At 38.0% G+C, this 21,571-nt stretch overlaps 1 protein-coding gene across 1 annotated transcript in view; it reads right to left on the minus strand.

Moving 5' to 3' along the window:
• The window catches only part of CPS1 (carbamoyl-phosphate synthase 1), a 136,497-nt gene continuing 114,926 nt past the window's right edge, over positions 1–21,571 (minus strand). The window contains exons 31-39 of the mRNA XM_039249986.1: positions 20,232–20,339; positions 19,400–19,489; positions 17,885–18,055; positions 14,986–15,060; positions 12,078–12,176; positions 4,392–4,451; positions 3,504–3,616; positions 1,834–1,963; positions 1–1,107 (exon numbers count right to left, since the gene is read on the minus strand). Coding sequence (XP_039105917.1) covers positions 1,009–1,107; positions 1,834–1,963; positions 3,504–3,616; positions 4,392–4,451; positions 12,078–12,176; positions 14,986–15,060; positions 17,885–18,055; positions 19,400–19,489; positions 20,232–20,339 — 945 coding nt within the window. The 3' untranslated portion in view covers positions 1–1,008. The remainder of the gene's footprint in view (positions 1,108–1,833; positions 1,964–3,503; positions 3,617–4,391; positions 4,452–12,077; positions 12,177–14,985; positions 15,061–17,884; positions 18,056–19,399; positions 19,490–20,231; positions 20,340–21,571) is intronic.

Consider the following 21,571-nt stretch of genomic DNA (forward strand, 5'->3'; position numbering starts at 1 on the left):
TTGCCTCTTAATAGTATTTTATTGAAAAGTTTACAATTAGAACACTTGTAATAACACAAAAAGTTTAAAAGTGACATAAGTCGCCCTGCAGGTAGGATTTTTTTTATATGCAAGAGGAATGGGGACCTTACGCTTAAAATGTGTGGAATTCATAGCACAGTCTGGGGCTCAGTAGATCAACAGAGTCCATAATCCGAAGGGAACGGACATAACTTCCAAGTTATTCCAAAGTTGGCAGGGGAGAGGAGGTGGAGAGAGATGGCATCAATCTGAAGGTTTCACTTGGCTCAGTTTGAAATCCAGAGGAAAACAAGAACAAAAGCACCTCAGCGGTTTGTACCATCTGCGGACAGACGCCAGAACACAAAACTGCAAACCAATGTCCTTTAACGAAATTCATACTTTAAAGACCTTTGTCACTTCTCAAAGTCAGTACTGTAAAAAGGGATAATGATGTCCCTGGATGAGCCAGATAATTGAGAATAATTATCAAAAAAAGGTACATTACACAAACATCATGATGAAGGGATTCATAAATTAAATCCGTATTTCACTTTAACAAATTGTTATAGTATTCTGCCTTGTTAAAAATGTCCTGAGTGTGGCAGATGCTATTTAAAAGCCATGACAATAGAGTCTTGAAAGTATGTATAGTAATAGTTCAGAAGATAGAGCAACAACTTTTTCTACCTTGATCACTGTTAATCAGCACCATAAAATGTTAGCTGCAAATAAGCACGTAGGTAAGCTGAGCCCACCAAAAATAAGGCATTAGAAAACAAATGAATTCTCATGAAGAACAAGTTACTTAGGAAGGAGTTTAAGTAAGGTTTGTAAAAACTGACTGACAACAATTTAATTGTGAAAGAAAAGAATACTAAGGCATAACCAAGTAAACTGAAATAGTTTGGTGTCAGTATTTGTCTCTGTGGCAGACGATTGGGGATCAGTTCCTTTAGATACAGTGGGACTTGGGTTGAGATCAGAGAGAGCTGGGTGTCTATTTCTCTATACCATCTTCCCAGCACTGTACTGCCTGTAGTGGAAAAGACTCTTGGAGTCCACATTGCGAGATTTCTGCACAGCTTCAGCAAAAAGTTTGGTCACCTGAAAACAAGGGTAGGAATATTAGGGACCCACATGACATGAAAATGAACACTTAACGAAGCAGGAGTGAAAAATCAATTTCTGCTCCTGATTTCCAAAGGGACATATGATGAAAGACACAAAAATTTTTATTTATTTCGGACTTTCTTGTATAACTCAGACCTTACCATGAACACACTTATCCCCACCACTCAACTCCCCCGGGGACTAAAACTGACTCAGGAGCAAAATATATGATGGATAGAAAGTTAATGAGTCTTGAAGTAGGTGATAAATTTGGTGGGTCATGTCCAAGTGGAACTGAACATTCCTCGGGTGATCATTTTCTGCGAATCGGATGAGTGTTTGCACTATACACGGGCCCTCAATTATCATTAACCGTTGTTCCTATGTGGTGGCTTCCATTTAGAAACAATGGAACAAAAGTTTGTATCTTTATTCCATGCCACACCACACTTTTTATTTAGAGAATAACTGTATGGCAAATGAGAGAGCATGGCTGTCTGTGGCTTTTGATGATCTCAATTGCTTGATCATCAACTGTCTCAGTTAGTCCATGACCCACCATAGTGGCACCGTTATTTTAGAGTCTATTTAAAAATTCTTCTCCGTTCTAAATGCTACAAGAAGGGGAGAAGAAGGATATGTGTATATTGATGAGCACTCTTCGGGGAGGCACAGAAGTAAAAACCTGCATGGAGCTCTATTTGGGAAAAAACAACATACCTGGAAATTAGTGAGGAGAGCAATTCCACTGTCAACAGCTGTCCTCCGAATCACATAATTATCATGGACAAACTTAGTGTTATTATTGGGAAGGTTAATCACCAGGTCAATGCTGCCATCTCTAATCAATCTAGAAGAATAATTCAAATAAACAAAAGTTTGCAGGTGACGATGTAGGTTATATAATTAGTTTTGAAAATACTACCGTCATCATTCTCTGATGCCATTCAAGTCAATGCTGTACTGAGTTGATGGCCACCTGCCCTCCTTCACCCACAATGGATGCTCAAATTACACTCATTTGGGAGTTACAATTTTTTATTGTGTTCTCAAAAGAATTCTGGTGAAAGTCTAACTAATTAAATGGAAAGACTTTTCTTTTCAAAATGCTATCTATCCACAGAAGAATTGGTAATTAAAATGTTTTTTAATATTTATTCATTTCTGAGAAAGAGAGAGAGGCAGAGAGAGAGAGACAGACAGACAGACAGACAGAGCCGGATGCTGGGCTCAAACTCATGAACCAAGAGATCATGACCTGAGCTGAAATCAGAAGCTTAACCGACTGAGACACCCAGGCACCCCAGAAGAATTGGTAATTTGATAGATATTTACTTATTTTACAAGGAAGTGATTTCTCCAGCATTGAGGTCTGTTCCATCCCCCATCTTACCACTCCACTGCCTGCTTCCCAGTGCCTCTCAGCTAACGGTATGAGAAAACAAGTCACCTGAGTTTGAATTAAACCACTTCACATTCTGTTGCTGGGCTGCTACACACACCAGGAGACATTTAAATGTCAAAAGCATAAAGTAGTGCTAATTGTTTTACAAAGTCCTAACCAAGTGCTTATAGCATCATTGGAAGTCTACTAAGGTCTGAACTATTTGCCCTTCTTTTACTAATTTGATAATGATTTATAGGTTGCCTTCTTAACAGCCCTAGCAAATGGTATGCGTTCTTAAGAGCCCCAGTAAATGGTAGCCATTCAGTAGACTGTACTATTCTGGAACAATTGAGAATTATCTCTTAGTTTCCCATGCCATATACTTCTGTAAGTGTTGATGTAATGGTGTTCTTGAAGGCTCACATGGTGCACTAAAATAACATGTCTTACAAAAACCTAATGATGACATAGCCTACGGCACAATAACCAACCTGATCAAAGAATGGTAAATTAGGTAATCCAATGGATGGTGTTTTTCTAGCCACCCACCATACATACCCACCTGCATTGAGCAAGTGTTCAATAAACTGACTAATCTATTGATGCACAACCTCGAGGAAATGCAGCTGGTCAATCTTACACTTGATATTCACATCTATCTACAATTCAAGTTCAATGTAAGAGGTAAGGTGCTGCATTACATTCTTCACGTCTATGATTCTCATTGTTGAACTCTTGGTGTCCATCAAGGAAAGCATCTTTACTAGAAAATATTTTGAAAGATGCTATGTATCACCATGTACACATATGGCATCATGTGTTATAGGAACAGCCAAGTTCATGAGACTGAAACTTCCCTATAATCCACAGGTTTATTCATCTGAAATTGGCTAAGAGTACTTTTAGAAGACTTGCAATAAGGTGAAGTATTCACATCATACTAGTTCCCAAAGTTAATCCTCTATCCATTTTGTAATGTCAGAAATCTCTGCCCAGTTCTTACTTTCTGATGGAAGAGAGGCTGGGATTCTGTCCTTCCTGAGATGGCCATGCCACTGGGGTGGCAGGGACATTGTTGGCATTGAGCCAGTCCGACGTGGCTTCCGTGGCAAAGAGCTGCATTTAGAATGGAAAAGTCAATTACTGTATCACAGGGAAGGCTTTCATGGAGCAAAGAAGCCTACTGGGACACACACGTGTCATTTAAAACATAAGGTAGAAGAAAATGGTATATATGAGAAGCAATAATATCATGAATAGAGATTTGGATTCACTGTCCAGAATCACGAGCACTTCAAATAATTTTAAAATATTTGCACTAAAGAAAAATTTAATAACATCAATTGTAACTGCTTTTGTAGAGGAGAAAAATGAAGAATTATTCATGGCTGAGGATTCCTTGTTATCAGATCAACAAAGTGCCATGACCACAGGCCCACTCTGAGCCTTGGGAATTATTTTGTTTTACTGAACTGGGCTTTGTGTGGAGGTATTCGTGGCAGAAGAGTTTTGCCTATAACAGTTATGAAGTCCACATGACTTCATATGGACATGAGAAAAGGAAAAAGGAGAAATATATTGGAAATGCATTGGAATTTTGTCCCAGTTCTGTGTAAACTAAATGTTCTAAGCCTTTAGCTAGCAACTTCTATGGAATTTATGGTAATTTTGTTAAAACTTAAAACTTTGTAATTATTTTATTCTAATAAAATAGTCTTTCTAATTATTTTATTCTATTGAAGTTTTGAAACTGTCAAGTTAGTTATACCTCTCAAGTTGAAAGGATATGTTTTGAGCTGTTTCATTCCCTACGATTCATTAATATTCTCTTTTGTGAATAGATTTCAGTGCTTACAGAAAACAACTTGAAAAAAAAATTAATGTCACATACCTTGAAGCCTTCATTGTGTAATTGTTCAGCCACACCAAGGAACTTGGGACGGAATGATTGCTGCAATTAAAAGAATTTAACAAAATTCACTTTCTGGATATATTGCTCTTTATTTTGTCATATGCAATATGATATTCTCTCGTGACACTGTAAAACACAAGTCCATATGTTGTCAAGTCCTTTATTTTCAAAAGTGACAAGTTTGATCCTTTAACCCTCCAAAGTGAGTACGAGTTCTTATTTCCCCATATAGTGAGATTACACCCACGTTGTCTTGCTCTCTGTAGTCTTCACACCTTGCCCTCAAATTTTTCCATTCTCTACTTAGTCTACTTAGTCTGTCTGCAGATTAAGATCCACCTCAGTCCTACATGGATGCTTCCCCTGGTCACGGAGAATTTAAGGGCACCTGGGTTAGGACATCAGCACTAGGTCAGCATTGCTGACTGTTCTGCCTGCTCAGCCTGTACTAATTGCTGAATTTGAACTCAGTCCTGCTCTTAGGTAACTAGTCTCTCTCCTAGCAGCTTGTGCTTGCCTCCTTGCAATAGGTCAACCATTTGGAACTCAGTTTTGCATTAAGTCTAAAGTAAAGTGTAAAAGAATGGGCTCTGGAGACACTAGGCTGCATTTCAGATCCTGGCTTTTCCATTCATTTTTGGTGCATCCTTAGAAAAGTTAATGTCTTGAATCTCTGTTTCTTCATTTTTAAAACAGCAGTGAGGATAGTAGTGTATCTACATCTCGGGGCTCTACAATGAACTGTGTGACCTTGAGCAACTTACTTAACTTCTCTGATGTACTTTCCTCATCTGTTAAATGAGAATAGTAACAATATCTGTGTCATAGAGTCATTGTGTTTGATGAGTTCATTTATAAGTAAGTATTACTTAGGTGTTAGTGCAGTAATTGAACACAGTTACCTGGCCATTAGTAGTTCTCATTAAGTATTAATTATTATTATTAAAATATTTTTTTCAGCCTCTCAGAGACTAGATTCCTGTCCCTGTACCCTAGTTTCCAAGATTGGCTTCCTCTACTGGTTGTCACACTTCAAATACAAGCCAACGTCCTCTTCACATATATTTTACCTCCAGACAGGCTTCCCTGATCTCTCTCACTGTTCAGATATTTTCTTAGAGACTATTGCTGTGAACTTCCTAGAGTCTCAGCTGGACCCGTCTAGTTTCCAGGTCCTGCCTGGACTTAACTTCCTTCCTGTGACGACCAGCCAGTATTTGAAAGACAGTGGTCAGAGTGAAAGAAAAAAAAGAAAAAAACAAAACTAAGTGGCCTACCCACAAGTCAACCCCTTACCTTGACCTCATTAATGTCTAAGTTACTGAGCTAATTAGAATATGAAAATCATACACAGTTAAAAACATATCTATTCTGCCTTAAATGAAAACACTTTGGCTGTTTTCCCTTGTAAAAAGTTGGTAAACAGATGAAATAATTTGGTTACTTCAGTAAATGTTTTATAATCTGTTTAGAAACCCTATTAGTAATAGGTAAAAAAAAAATATCATGGAGATGATCTTATTTCAGAGTCTCAGAGAAACTGAGAATTGCCATAACAAAACATACCAAGATCCTTGTACAATTTTGATAACGTTCAGCCCATAAAACCTCCTAGTATTTGCCTGCAGAGGCTTTCTGAGAACAGATCTACATCCTAGGAAAAGACTCCAAAGACTGTGTTCAAATATAAAATTCTTTAAGATTCTGGCCCTCTCGATCCCAGAACTGCAGTTTTATGAGAGGAAACTATTGGCAAATAGAAAAGATAAATGCAACTGGATGAATCTCAGCTAAGGCAGGCTCAGGGGTTATTCATGACAGTCTTCTAGAATACGAATTGTAACCATGCCCAGGATAGTAGCTCTCTATTCCTGCTTGGGACCAAACAGGAAGAAAATGGGCCTTAGATGCAAGAAGTTCATGGGTAGACATAAAAAAAAAAAAAAAAAAAAAAAAAAGAAAGAAAGAAAAAAAATTAAAATCAGTAACTCCATGGCTTTAGGGCAATTTAAAGAGGTATGTGGCAGTCTCTTTAAGAATAGGTTAGGCAGAAAAATAGGACAATCATTTTGCAAGTTTGATTCTCCTTGGAAAGCCAGGGACTGAATTAGATAGCCTTTTAGGTTTTCCTCATGTTTTAAGGTTCCTTGAAACACAGTAAATATGCATGAAATATTCTAAACGAACTTCTGAATTTTGTAAAATCTCTAATTTGGAACAATACATTGTGATCTTCAGCTGAACACAAGACACACTTAAGTGAGGACTAAAGCATGTTAGAAGAAGCAACCAGGGGCACCTGGGTGGCTCAGTCAGTTGAGCATCTGACTTCTGCTCAGGTCATGATCTAATGGTTTGTGGGCTCAAGCCCCGTATCAGGTCCTGTGCTGACAGCTCAGAACCTGGAGCCTGCTTCGGTTTCTGTGTCTCCCTCTCTCTCTGCCCCTCCCCCTACATGCATTCTGTCTCTCTCTCTCAAAAATAAGTAAACATTTTTAAAAAAATTTTAAAGAGAAGATTCAACATAAATTTGTCCAATATATTTATTAATGAATACATTAATTATATATTGAACAAACTATTCTCAATATCTTAAGTTTTCCTCTAGCAAAATATCACTAATAATATATGGCTGTGTGATAACATTGAAAGCATTTTCTAAAATATCATTTCACAAGTACAGTGGTTCTCAAAATGTTGTTTCCTGGGAAATCAGCATCACCTGGGAATTTGTTTAAAATGTAAAAGTTTGAGCCCCACCTCAGATCTGTGGAATCAGGAGCTCTCAGAGTGAATCCCTGTAATCTGCATTTTAACAAACCCTCCAGGGGATTTCGATGCACACCTAAGTTTAGGAATAGGAGGGAAGAGGGAATAGGAGACCCATCCGTCACTCATTTTGTAATTTGAGGTGGAGATGCATTAAACTTGGCCAAAGTCACAATGAAAAATGTTGAGGAAGGAGTACTAGAATGTAATTTTTTTCTTTGCTATTTTAAAGTAAAATAAGTCAGCAAGTCCTCTAAGACCTGCAGACACCAGTCAGAACCTCATTATGGAGCTGTTTCAATGCTGTCCCCCAAGTGGAAAAGATAAATATCCAACATGACAGTATTGGCAGTTCCCAGCCGGGGAACCACTCTGCCTTCTGGTCTGGGGTGTTGGCTTTCATAGCCACATTATAAACTTCTATCAAACATGTATTGAACACTTGTGACACATAAAACAGCCTCTCTACAAAAAGAAATTACGGCTGTCAGCTTGCATCTGAGTAGCTTCAGATTTAATAGCTGATTGAAAATACCTAGGTAAGAAACCATTTGTTACTAAAGGTGAAAAGTGCAAGCTGATTTATTTCTTGGAAAATGTTTATAAGAAGGAAAGTCCTTTAAAAATGAAATATATATATATTTCCTCCAATTATCATTTTCACATTAATCCAACTTCTGGCTGCAGAACAGAAAGCCAAGTTAACATTGTGTGGTGCCTGTGGCCTTACAGGGACGTCTGCATCGACAATGCTATGGTTGTTCCTAATGATTCTGTATTGAAGATAAAAGGTTATTCATGTCACTTGGAGTTGTCTTTTTCAAATAAAATGCTTGCTTTGTGTTTCCAAGCAATGCTGAAACGCAGATGTCAGGATGGCGACGGCGCTCGCCACTCCACAAACATCACTGAATAGCCCAATCAGAGGGGAAAACACAGCGAGCGCTCTTGATCTACTCTAGAGTAAATCATTTATTGTTAAGGGGTGTTCCAGAAAACTTCAAAACAAGGCAGATTGCCTACTCATAGCAACTAAAAATAAATCCCAATGGGATGAAAGGAGGCTGGAAATATTGCAGGAAAATCAAAGATGATTTTGTTGTCATATAAACCTGCATTATGCCTTTCTTATGTTAGGATCTAGGCCTATGGAAAGCATCTTGTTAGAGACCCAGTGCATGTAAGTTGAAAGGGATCCTTTGACAAAATCTAAATCTTGATACTTTTTCCCCTAAAGTTCTAGTTATACACATTTGGTGTTATGACTATTTCAAATTCCCCAGGTAATTTGACCCACAGGATTTAACTTTGAGAGGAAGAGAAACAGAGGATCTGTGTGTATAAAGGAGTAGGGTGAGAAAGAGAAGAGAAATAAAAGGTTAGGAAGATTGCAGTATAACAAATCAATAAATGTGTTTGTGCCCTCCCCCCCCCACAAATACATACACACACACGCACACACACACACACACACACACACACACACATACACACAGACTCTACTAAATGTTGAGAAGTTGCTGATACTTGCTAGTAATGATTTACTATTTAGAATATGTGTTAAACTACCAAAAATAAGAAAAAATTTTTCCTGGCTCAGAGCCACTTTTACCTCTCCTCCATATTTCACTTTTCCCCCAGTTTTCTCTTGCAACCTGTCGTGAATATTAATGAGTTAAGGTATCTTCAATTAAATCTTCCTATTCATAGCAGGAAGCTTGGTCAGCGGGAGGACATAAAGAGAAAAGAAGACCTGTACCTCAAGTAAATGGGACAGATATCGACTATCTTCCTCATTTATACATGAAGGAATAATAAAGCAAATTAACTGCACTGGTGCTGGCTACCAGTGCTCTTCTGTGAGTGAAGTCTACGCAGCATTAGGCTAAATAAGTGATAATCTTAAGAATTAATCAAAAGGCAGTTGTGGATTTCTTTCTTAGAACTTCATTAGGTAACTCCACTAAATGCCTCCCTTTGTATTTACTGGCCCTAATGCCCATATGTATTAGTAGTACTTTTTTAGGTCCTTCTCAGTTCTGGCTCATATATTCAAATGAATTTGTACAAATTATTCTGACCAAGTTGAATCATATTAAGTAAAACCCTCTTATAAAGTACAATGTATACTAAAAAATGGAACCTTAATTACTTCATCTACAGTTGCTATACAGTTTGGGTAAAAGGCTGATGCTAGAATTCATCCCTTTCTGTCAGAGAAGATACCCAGCAAGTTTTATAGCCATGAACTCTCTCGTTAGAATATTCTGTCATATTGTTCACTTAAATTTATGCCTATGCATTTAAAAAAATCACTCTAAAAGAAACCCCCCCCCCAACAGTAACGAGAGGCTATCCAATAATCGCTGGTAATGGCGGCTCTTCCTTGCCTCCCATTTAAGTAGGTCAAAAAGTGATTCTTGTCCATCTCCTGATGATCAATTTTACCACAGCTACAAATATTTTATTAAGTATAATTTTATACCAAACACTTCTTTAAATATACTTTTTAAACTTTGTAATTAAAAGAGATTCCAATCTAAAAGCCCAAACATGTGCACTTATACACAGGAAAAAAGTTCTTTGCAAGAGCTCATGTAGCCGCTGGAACACTGTTTCTTTAAAACAGAATGTACTGAAAGATAAAACTTCAATGGGCAGAACCTCATTCCGTTAAGAAAACTCTTTTTACCCTACACAACCCCCCTTTTTCTCCTACAAAGCAAAAAATTCTGTTCACTGACGCCAAAATCACACAAATATTTCATAGGGATCAAGTTAATTTTTGCTTAATATTTCCTTGCAGCACTGGAACCAAACAAGGCACAATTTTATACATCACTGCCTTCTTAAACTGGTATTTTAAAATGTTAGCTGTATTATGATTAGTTGTGAAGATCGGGACTAAGGGCATGGTCTCCTCTGAATGCCCCCAGGTCTCACATTAAACTTTAAGCCATAACTGGAAGTTGGGCAAATACTCTCATACTTGTGACTTAATAAGACTTAATACCCATTTATAACATGATGAGTCTCTCATATGATGTGATGTGTCTCTAAACTGCCATTAAGCTTCACAATTACAAGTTATCTTGTTAGCCTCGGCTCTAACTGTTCACCATCTCCCTTCTGGCACCTTTACAAAGCAAAATTCCAAGTTGCTCTTTGTAGGAACTTCTCCAAAGCCACTACCAATCCAGTCTCCAGAGTCTAATTTACTGATATTAAGACACCCTAATGAGATGGTATCTATAATAATCACCCACTGACTCGAGAATACCTGGAACTGCTCTAATTATATTTTTTATTGATTTTTATGTAACCATGCAGGGTTTGAGCTTATTAAAAGTATGGTAGGGGTGATATGTAAGACCATCTATCATTTTTATATGATCCAAGAATTACTAACCTCAAATGTAAATGAATGACCAGGTGGGAAGGATTTAGTATATTTCAGGAAATTTATAAACAGAACAGTCTGTACATTCTTACAATAATTATTCCAAGGAGTCATAGAAGTTTCCCAGCTACCATCTTGCCCTAAGATTTCCATTTGATTTGCAATAATAAACCAATAATGCCCTTTTCATTGTATAAAGATACTCTCTTATAATTATTTCACCTTGCTTTGACTTAGAAGATTTTATCAAATAATAATATTTCAAGATCTTCCCAAGTATATTGTGGGCTCTGCTGACTCTTAAGCCCATTCAGTTACTCCTCTTCAATAACTTTGAATTAGTTGTGGAGATTCAGACTGAGAAAATTCCTCAACTAATATCCACATCTTCTTCATCTTTGGATCTTTGACATTTAGAGACATTCCTTGACTTAAAAAAATTCAACTTTAAAATCATGTGAAAGCCATACACATTCAGTTGAAACCATACTTCAGATTTTGAATTTTGATCTTTTCCAGTATAATGATGTGCAGTAGGTTAATCTTTGTGATGGAGGGCAGCAGCAGATCCCAGTCAGCCATACAACCATGAGGGTAAAGAGCCAATACACTTATACCCATTCTGCTGTTCACTTTCAGTAAAGCATTCAGTAAATTCCATAAGGTATTTAATACTTTATTACAAATAGCCTTTGTGTTAGATGATTCTGCCCCACTGCAGGCTGACATAAAGTGTTCTGGGTACACTGCAAGGTAGGCTATGCTAAGCTATGGTGCTCAGCAGGGTAGGTATAGTAAATCCATGGTATTTTCAACTTGTGATAGGTTTACTGAGATATAACCCCACCATAAGTTGTAGATCTATGTAGAAATTGAAATGTGAATGAATCAACGTAAGAAAGAACAGAACAGAGGTTGGGAAGGGATAATATAGGTTCAGCTTGGGAAGTATTGTGTTTGAGACATCCAGATAGAGGTCCATCCAGATATTGTTGGAGATATGGGATGACTGAGGATAAGGACTTAAAGATGACAGTTATGGATAGAACAGTGGATAACACAGACATGAGTTGGCAAAGGGGAGAGTCAAGAGATAGAGAGAGAGAGAGAGAGAGTAAAGATGAGGCGAAACTGAACTTTATGGACAGCATTTGTTCAGGGGATAAGGAAGAAGAACAAAGAGCAGAACATCTATAAAAGATAAAACCAAGGAATAGAAGAGATTCCTTTTTTAGGGCATCCTAGATCCTTTCCACTAGAGACTTTTACTTTTTTTTTCTTTTTATTTATGCACTTATTTGAATTGGCTGCTTTAGTGGAAAAAGGCAAAACTCGGGGAACATAAAGAGAACAAATGTCCAGTTTTTCTATTAGTTGCTGTTTTCTTTAGTGGAACTTTAAACAAATCTCCGCTCTTTTATACCACACTTAAGGTCCTTGACACAGTCACTCTTCACATGTGCCCAGGGGTGTGCATGCAACCATGTACCACTTACCTGGATTCCAATCAGGATGCCTTTCTGGGGTATCTTAAAGCCTGTGGAAAGCATTGCCTTTAGGAAAGCTGTATGAATGCCTTCACCAAAGCAAGCCACCTGTTTAGAATAAATTAAAAAATAAAATAAAAAGAAGCCAATACAAGTCAAAAACCCTTACAAAAAAAAAAAAAGGAAGGAAGGAAGAAAGAAAGAAATGCAAATGGAAAGCACTTTATTCATAGACTCCTTTGCTAGATTTTATTGAGTTGCCCAAAGACCATGCAGTCTGAATCCCGGGATTAAAAGGCTGGCTGAGGCAGATGTATCTTATGTTTTTAATTAAGCATAATGAATGAATAAGCAATTCTTTCTCTATCCAACAACACTCCATGGAGCAACATAACTGGATTCTACTGTGAGTTATTTGGATACAAATCACAGCTTCTGGTCCATAATGTGGTGAGTTACCAAATGTTAATATGACTTAATGTTTAAATAACGGTATATGTTATGTATGCTATGCCACAGTGCGTGAATTCATGGGTCAGTAGCACAAATGCACAACTGCCGATCAATTGGTTAGTAGTCATTTTGTACAGCTTATAAGAAAGGTTTCTGAGAAATTCAATAAATGCATGAAAGTCTCAAAGGACCTTTTTTTAAAAGTCATTTTCATAAAATGAACCAAAATACCCTGCTACTAGTTCTGAATACCACAGCCATATGTAAAACAAAACAAAACAATTCCAAGCTAACATATAATGTTAGGATATACAGAGGTTTCAAAGAGGGTAATTGTGCTACAATATAGCTACAAGTCAAATGGCCACCATAACTATAGAGCAAGTGGTATATTTGAGCATGACGGAAGTAGATTCTGCCATGCATATCATCATTTGGCACAGGTACAGAACCACCATTATAGTAAATAACATTGATGATGGCTAAATTCATTCTTTAAGCAAATGACTCCCTTACTGTGATAAGGATGTTCTCATGACTATGACCTTCAGCCAACCACCAGTACAAGCTGCTTTTCATTCAACAGTGAACATTTTCTTTGGTCAATTAATGGCCAACTAGCTTAAGTAATGTCAACCTCAGTTAATGAAACCCAAATTCTACTAATAGGACTAGGCCATTACATAGTAACAGCAGATACAACAACACAGAAGAGGTGTCAGCAATTTTCTACCAAAAAACCATAGAAAGCAGTCACATATTCAAGTCAACCTTAGGACTACCATCACCTTGCCACTGAGAAAATAAAACACCCCTTAGCTAGATCAAGAACTAAAGGTTTATTTAATCCCACAAGTCATGTGTGCACTGAAAATGTCTCTTTGAAGCATAACTGAGATTTCACTAAGCTAAAATTATTATTCTGATTTCAGTTATGAAATAGACCTTGTAACATCACACTCAGTGACACTTGGAAGTATGACTCTAACCATAGAACAATGATCTTTATACTTCTGAAACAGATACAAAAAAGGTGAGCTGAGCTTCTAATTCTTTCATATCTTCATATTTCAACAACTCCAATAGTGTATGTCTAGAGGCAGAATGGACATAGGCGCTGAAAACAAGTTTACCACACTAGAGAAAACAGCACAAAGGAAAACAGATCTCTTTCTGATCTGAACTCTGGACCCACTGAAAACAGCCCTGCTACTGAGTGACCATGGGATCAAGATGATGAACCTGAGGAGTATTTCCTTGAGAGGCCGAGAAATATAATGTAGGACCGTCATTTTAAAGTTAGGTTTTCTCACCTATTAAATTAAAAGCAGCTGCAAAGAAGCTAAAAGAAGGTAATCGCCAATCCAAATACAAACAAGATAGCCATTTATTCCTCACTGCCTGCTGTCCTGGCTCACTTGCCTTCTCAGCACAGATGCAGCTCGTAACCAGGCAACCATATAAAACATCACGTATTTATTGCAATTAAATATTTTTTCTCCTTTCAGGTGTTCCATAATAGCAAAGAAACAATGATGCCTCACAGTCTGATGTTGCCACTCTGATGTGCACTGATGAGAATCTGAAGGTTGTAGCCAGTAAGTCTGTCATGGGCGAGGTGATTCATAAAATGTCCTGACACTGACACGTAGGGAACTTTCTAGAATCTGACAGCTCTCTACAAGAAACACAGTTCACATTCTTAAAGAAACCTTCAGCCGACAAGAGTCCCAACACAAGTGAAGAGGGACATCCAGTGGCCAAGCCCATTATAGGTTTTAGATAATCCCCAGGAGGTTAAACTTGTTTTGAAGGTTATTCTGGGATTTTTGCATTTATTTATAGATTCCACAGTGTTAGGTCCTTGGTCTTTCTAATGCTGTACAATCATTCTGTATGTTGCTAGTAAAAATTAAACGATCTAATTTCATAGCAGCAAGTGGATGAGGGGGGTGGGGGTGGGAAACACTGTTACACAGAGACCTTAAAATAAAACAGAAAGACCCAGGAGATATTTACTTAGATATCTAAAGAAATATTTGGAAGCTGTGTTCCAATGTGTAATGTGGAAATGAATTAGGAATATGTATATTGTATTCATCAGTTAAATATAAGTGAAAATTTAAACTCCAGTCTATAAAAATATAAGATATTTCTTTGGTTGAAAATTCCTATGCTGAGAACAAACTGAGGGCTGATGGGGGGAGGGAAGGGGAAGGGAGGTGATGGGCATGGAGGAGGGCACTTGTGGGGATGAGCACTGAGTGTTATACGGAAACCAACTTGACAATAAACTCTTAAAAAAGAAAAGAAAATTCCTAGCTCTTTCAGACTTACTCTGATTACAGAAGTTTGTGTCCCCCTTACTTCTTAATAGCTTACTTACTGTATTATATTCAGATCATAAAACCATAGATTTCAAAGTAGATTTAATGAAAGTGTTCATGGATCATTAACTAGTTACCTCTCCAGTGGAAGCCATCTCACATCGTAGAATGGGGTCAGCATCCCTCAGCCGGGGCCAGGAAAACATTGGAGCCTGTCAGAAACAACGGGGAGGAAAACTATGTGAGAGAAAGGTATAAAAGGAATGAAAGGATAAATATATTTAGTGAACCGTCTCTCACAGGATTCATTTAGGCTATGGTAGACACATAAAACCTTTCTTTGGTCCAAGCATCTGACTTGAAAAATAGCTTTAAAACTCTGTTCCAAGAATTTCTTGAGCTCTTGGCCAAAAACTTGGGTTAAATAATCACAAATTATTTCTGTAAATAGGGCCCCTGTGAGCAGTCTAGGCCAGTGTTACTAATCTGGCCTACACATATTCTTACTGGAGTGATTTCAAACAAAGTCTACTGGGCATTCGTTTCCCCAGACACAAAGTTCAAACACATTTTTTTCTTGGTAGGCTTTTGAAACCTTCCTCTTCTTTTTCGGATCATTTGAACTTGCAACAAGCAACCATGCCAGAAATGTCTGTCTGTAAGCTGACTTCTAAGACATGAAACCGTTGTTGACACCTCTTAAGAGGCTTTGAAAAACATTCTGCTTCGGAACCACTTTGGCCCAGAACTCTCATATGAACTAGAACATAGATAGGAGTGTTTCCTTTTCATTTATTTTATCAGTGCAATTCACTAAGAGTCCAATTCTTATTCCTTGAATATATCCATTTGTCTAGTCTAGACTATTTTTCCTTTGACTCTGGTATTGTTCTAAGTTCTCCTGGGAGTTCTAGCCCAGGGTCATTTCCCTAGGTGAGTCTCAGTCGAGTTATTATACATTTCTGCACTCCAGTTTCTCTGTACCCTCATCTGTCGACATCCACCCAACTTCACGAGGCCTATGTGAAGAGTGACTATAAGTAAGAAATTCTTTTTTAAGAAGTCAAGATTCATATGGGGCGCCTGGGTGGCTCAGTCAGTTAAGTGTCCGACTTCGGCTCAGGTCATGATCTCACGGTTTGAATCTGAGCCCCATGTCGGGCTCTGGGCTGACAGCTCGGAGCCTGGAGCCTGCTTCAAGACTCTGTGTCTCCCTCTCTCTCTGCCCATCCCCCACTTGTGTGCACTCTCTCTCTCTCTCTCTCTCAAAAATAAATAAACTTTAAAAAAATATTTAAAAAAGAAGTCAAGATTCATACAAATGTAATTTGGAAAGCTGTAAACTAGAAGATACAGTGCATTTTCAAAAATGCATATCTACCCATCAATACCATTTTTAGATGGAAATTGTTTTATACACAGATGTGGATGATTGTATGTATATTTCTGTATATAAGAACGAAGAAACATGAATTTGAAATTCATATATAGAATTTTTTTCAGGGCCATCTACTTATTGGCCTCAAACAAACAAAAATATCCTATGTATTTTTACCTATGTATAATCCTATATATTTTTACTTATGTATAATCCCCACTGTAAGCTTTAACAATTTATGTTGTGTTGTTAGTCTCCAGGAATAAAGTGCCACTCTTACCCAATATAATAATGCACTATAAAATCCAAGGCATCGTAAATTATTAAGTTAAGTAAGATCAATAAATATTTTTTGATTTATAGTTTCCACTTAAAGCTTCCACTGTAAAAGTCAGAAGTTGCAGTCTTAGCTATAACATAATTATGGTTGAGGTCACTAGTACATATAGGAATGGCAATCTTTTGAAGGTATTCAAAATATGTAAATATCACAAAAATACATCACACAATATAAATTAATTTCATCATATGCTTTTTCTAAAATATTCAAATGTATTTATATAATAACTCACTAATCTTCATGCTTCATGCTTAAGCTTGTAGTTAAAGGCTATAATTATAAATATTCTGTGCATTGGGGTACCTGGGTAGCTCAGTTTTTAAACATTTGACTCTTGATTTTGGCTAGGTCATGATCCCAGGAGTATAGGATTGAGCTCTGCAATGGGCCCATACTGAATATGGAGGCTGCTTGGAATTCTCTCTCTCTCTCTCTCTCGTTCTCTCTCCCTCTCCTCTGTCCCTCCCTGGCTTGTGCACATGCACATGTGCATTCTCTCAAAAACAAATTAAAAATAAATAAATACTCTGTGCATGGGCATACTGATGCATCTAGAGGAGCACAATGGCTTTATTATTAAAGTATTACCAGGAATATACATATATATTGGAAATTAGTGAACAGATCTTAAATTCTCTGGTTAATCTTCACAAAGGTGCCATCAATTTCATTACCTACATGGCACCACCGTGAATACCAGGTGCTATTTCAACTTTTCAAGTGGAAACATTGTGCCACTGAAGAAAATAGAAACTAGACAGGGTGGCCAAGGTAGTTAGAATTTGACTGCCACCAAAGAGTAACACTTCTCCAAGATCCATGCATTCTGGAAGTCTTGGTGTAGTTCAAAAGGGGCACAACTCAAATCTTGTCCTAACAAAATATGTCCAGAATTTCTGTTTACCAACTAAATTGACATCATCACATATGGGCCACATTCACGTCGTTTATAATTCACTCAGCTGGTTACTTTTGAAGCTATGCAATTCTAAATGATTTTTTTTTTATTTTTGAAATGGATAAAAGTTCATATAAAGTTACCTGTGGTGCAACTGCATTGTATTATTTAAAGGAAAGATCATAAATCCCTAGTCCAGCACTTTAGTTAGAAGGTTTGTAAGGTATGAAGATCTTTGTTTTACTTTATTAAAATATTTTTTTAAGTAACCTCCACATCCAGCATGAGGCTTGAATTCATACCCCTAGATCAAGAGTTGCATGCTCTACTGACTAAGCCAGCCAGGCACCCCTTGAAATTATTTTTGATGAAACATTGTTCCTTTAATTTCCTTGAAACTTAAATTCTGTTTAATTTTACCTTTATTGCAACATAGTCAGCAGGAATTATGGGATGGTCCAATGTTGGAAGAGGTTTCTCATCAATGTTCTCTCCAATCATCACCTTGGTGGCCACATCAATGAAGTCTACTCCCAGTGTTTTGGAAACAAAGGGGAAGGATCGAGAAGCTCTCAGGTTACACTCAATCACCTGGAAAGATAACAAAATTCAAAAACAGAGGCAGATGTTGAGAACCAATGGCAATATATTAATATCCCCCCTACCACCTGGGTTCCAGCTGTTTTTCACTGGGACTCAGCTCTTGTTTTGCCAATCTCTTCCTTCTCTTCCCACTGCTTGAACGTTTGCTAACCATTTTCTTTTTCATCAGTATTTTTGAATTCTGCCTTTCTTCCATCCACTTTCCACAATTTCGCCCCCCCACACTGCTGTAGATGTGAATGCAGAGCTCAGATAATGTCACATCCCTACCGAAAAGCCTTCACTGGGTTTCCACTGGCCATCAAATTAAAGTCTAGTCCTTGAAGGCCTTCTATTCACTTGCTTCCATATATACCTCTCTATGCTATCTTATACCATTTCCCTGACCCCGATTTTACTTTCTAAGTTTATCTTCCACTGTTTCCCTAGAAAAATGATTTTGCTAAACTTAACTACTCACTACCTCCTAAAATATGTCAAATTTTCTCTTAGATGTTCTATGTGTAATGTCCTCTCTACCTTCCTTTACTTGTCAAAATTCCAGCCATTCTTTAAGATTCAGCTTAAAATATAAAATCTCCCATCAAATCCACCCCAAGTCAGGTATATGACACGCAGATACACGCTTAGGCACACACTTGTGTATACACGTGTGTGCACGCACACACACACACACACACACACACAGAGGCTATCAGACATGCTCCCTCTGTTCTACGATTCCAATGCCATATATTTGTACATTCCTTCCAGCAGTTATACTCTAGCTTATGTTACAGTTATCTATAAAGTCATCTTCTCCCCAGTCCTCACCAAACTGAATATCTTTGGGAATAAAAACTGTGGCTTACACATCATTATTACCACCATATGCCTTCACACAGTAAATGCTGATCCAATATCAGTTACTGATTATTTACATTAAATAGAGTAAATTAATTAAGACTCGTCAAGTTGATTTAACTATTTTTGGTAAACAGGATCTAAAACTTCAGTGCACGTAATTTAGGACCATTCTACATATTCAGACTACTTTATGACAGTCACTGTGTGTCCATCTATACTACACTGTAGATGGCAGACAGTGATCTTTCCCAGTGGATAAGAGTGCTTTACATAACCGTGGCTGACATATCAGTGCCACCAAGGGCCTGTGTCTTCAAACAAGGCAGGCATCATAGATTGTGCAACAACCTACACTCAGACACAAATAGTGGCAGGAGTCTCAGCTGCTCTGTGATTATGCGCACAGAGAAGATCACCAGAGGGACACAGACCAACATAAGCTGACACAGCAGTGGTGTCCTCTCAAGCACCTTGGCCATTTCTTACCAAGACATCATTTCCTTTGACAAGAAACTGGACGTTGAATGGACCAGAGATGGCAAAGGCTTTTGCAATCTTTCGGGTGGCATCCTTCACCTGCATCAAAAGGACAATGATAATGGCGCTAAAGAGCATATTTAGTTAGAAAACACAATGAAAAAGCTACAGCACCTTAAATTTAGATTTCTTTAATTTCTCTTTAAGCAGAGCTACATTTCCACTAATAACTGTAACAATAATAATGGCAATAATAATAACAGAAGCCACTAGTAGGCGTCTGTTAACAATATAATAACACATACCAAATATTCATAACAGACTAGTAAAGAAGAGAACAAATAATTTTACAAAATTATTTCTGCCAAAGGTCTCTATCTGCCCACCATTATATAATTTGATTTTACTTTGAGGGCTAAATAGAATTCTTTCAGTCCGGATGCCTCAGCACCAGAAACTTCAGTCCAAACTGTAGTGTTAATCTCCTGACCTACTGGCTGAGAAAAGCAGGCCCCGAAATTACAAGGCACTGGAAAGAGACCAGACAGATTTCTTTGATGTACTTTTTTCTTGCTCTGGACTCTGCAAGGTAGACATTATGGTCCGAAAGAAAGGGTGTTTCCTTGCAGGGAGGTTCTGCATGTCACATGTACAAACCCCTCTATCCAACCAGAGCCAGAAGGTACCCATGTCGAGTACTCAGAAGGTACTCTTCAGAGCAAGAAAGTTCCCCTCATAAATACATTTCACCTGGGGGCATGACCTACATTGCTCCCTCGTTAAAAACATTTATTTTCAATCTTTGCTTTTCCCCCTTGCACTTTTATTTATAGGTGATGACCTTTTCAATGGCTCCTTGGCTGATGGTTTGTGTGGGCAGCATCAGAGTAGCATCTCCCGAGTGGACACCTGCGTCTTCCACATGTTCCGAAATGGCATGGGAGATAACCTGGCCGAAAGATGATTTCAGAAAGAGTCGTCAGGCACCTATTTTAATGAAGCTACTGTCTCAACACCACCCACCCCCCATTGTAACAGATGCCTCGAGCATTGACTAGTTCTTTTGCTCAGTCTTTGATGAGAGGAGTACAAAAGGGCTGCACATGTAGACTTAGCTCCCTCCCTGTGCAGTGATGGACTGAGAGTGGCAGAGCTGCCCTCCCTCCCCTGTTGACTAGAATGGGTACTAGTCATTATAGGAAATGAGGACCTAATAGGAAGAAAGGACAACTAAACTGACTCATGTTGACTTTTGAGAACAAATAGGAAACTGAAGCATTTGGGAGGCACTGGAGGGATCTTTATCTTTTCCTTCCAGGTAAGGTTTTAGATACTGGAAAAGAAAAGATGGGAGAGGTGAATAGCTGGGTGCATGGTGTAGCTTAGGTGGATGAAGAAGAAGGCTTCAGATCTAAAGATTAAGATTTTTAATTGAAATTTGAGAGGGGCACATGGGTGGCTCAATCAATTAAGCGTCTGACTTAGACTCAGGTCATGATCTTGTGGCTCATGAGTTCAAGCCCCACGTCGGGCTCTGTACTGGCAGTGTGGGGCCAAGAGCCTGCTTCAGATTCTGTGTCTCCCTCTCTCTCTGTCCCTCCCCTGCTTGCACTCTGTGTGTGTGTCTCTCTCTCAAAAATAAACATTTAAAAATTGAAATTTGAGAAAGAAGGGAGTCAAGAGGAAATTATTCTTGCCTTCTCTCAGAGGTAAGCAAACTAAGGCAATATAAAAAGAAATAACCCAAATGCACGTGACTACTGTATGGCCAACTCAGGATTTTCAACCTTATCTGTCACATTCCAAAGTTTATGGTCTCAGTCACCATAACCTGAATGTTAATAGTATGTGTATCTTTGGGAAATGATAAAGCTGACTGTGGGGGAGAATAATTGGGTAACTGTAAAAGACAAATAAAGTACAGACATGATTTGTTTATCAGATTTATAAATGACTTAAAGCAGAGTAACATTAGAGTCTCCTGCTGTCACTTATGAGCTCTGTGACCTGGGCAAGGTACTTTATCTTGTAGCCTTGGTTTCTGATAAGACAGTGCTAACAATGGTATCTGTCTCACAGAATGTTTATAAGGATAAGTATGAACACATATTCAGTGTTTGACATGATATTTAGTGCATAGTAAGCACTCAGATTTTTTTATAGTGTCTAGAAATAGGGAGA

Source organism: Hyaena hyaena, unplaced genomic scaffold (assembly GCF_003009895.1).
Source record: "Hyaena hyaena isolate Hyena2069 unplaced genomic scaffold, ASM300989v1 scaffold_353, whole genome shotgun sequence".
Classification (NCBI taxonomy): Eukaryota; Metazoa; Chordata; class Mammalia; order Carnivora; family Hyaenidae; genus Hyaena; species Hyaena hyaena.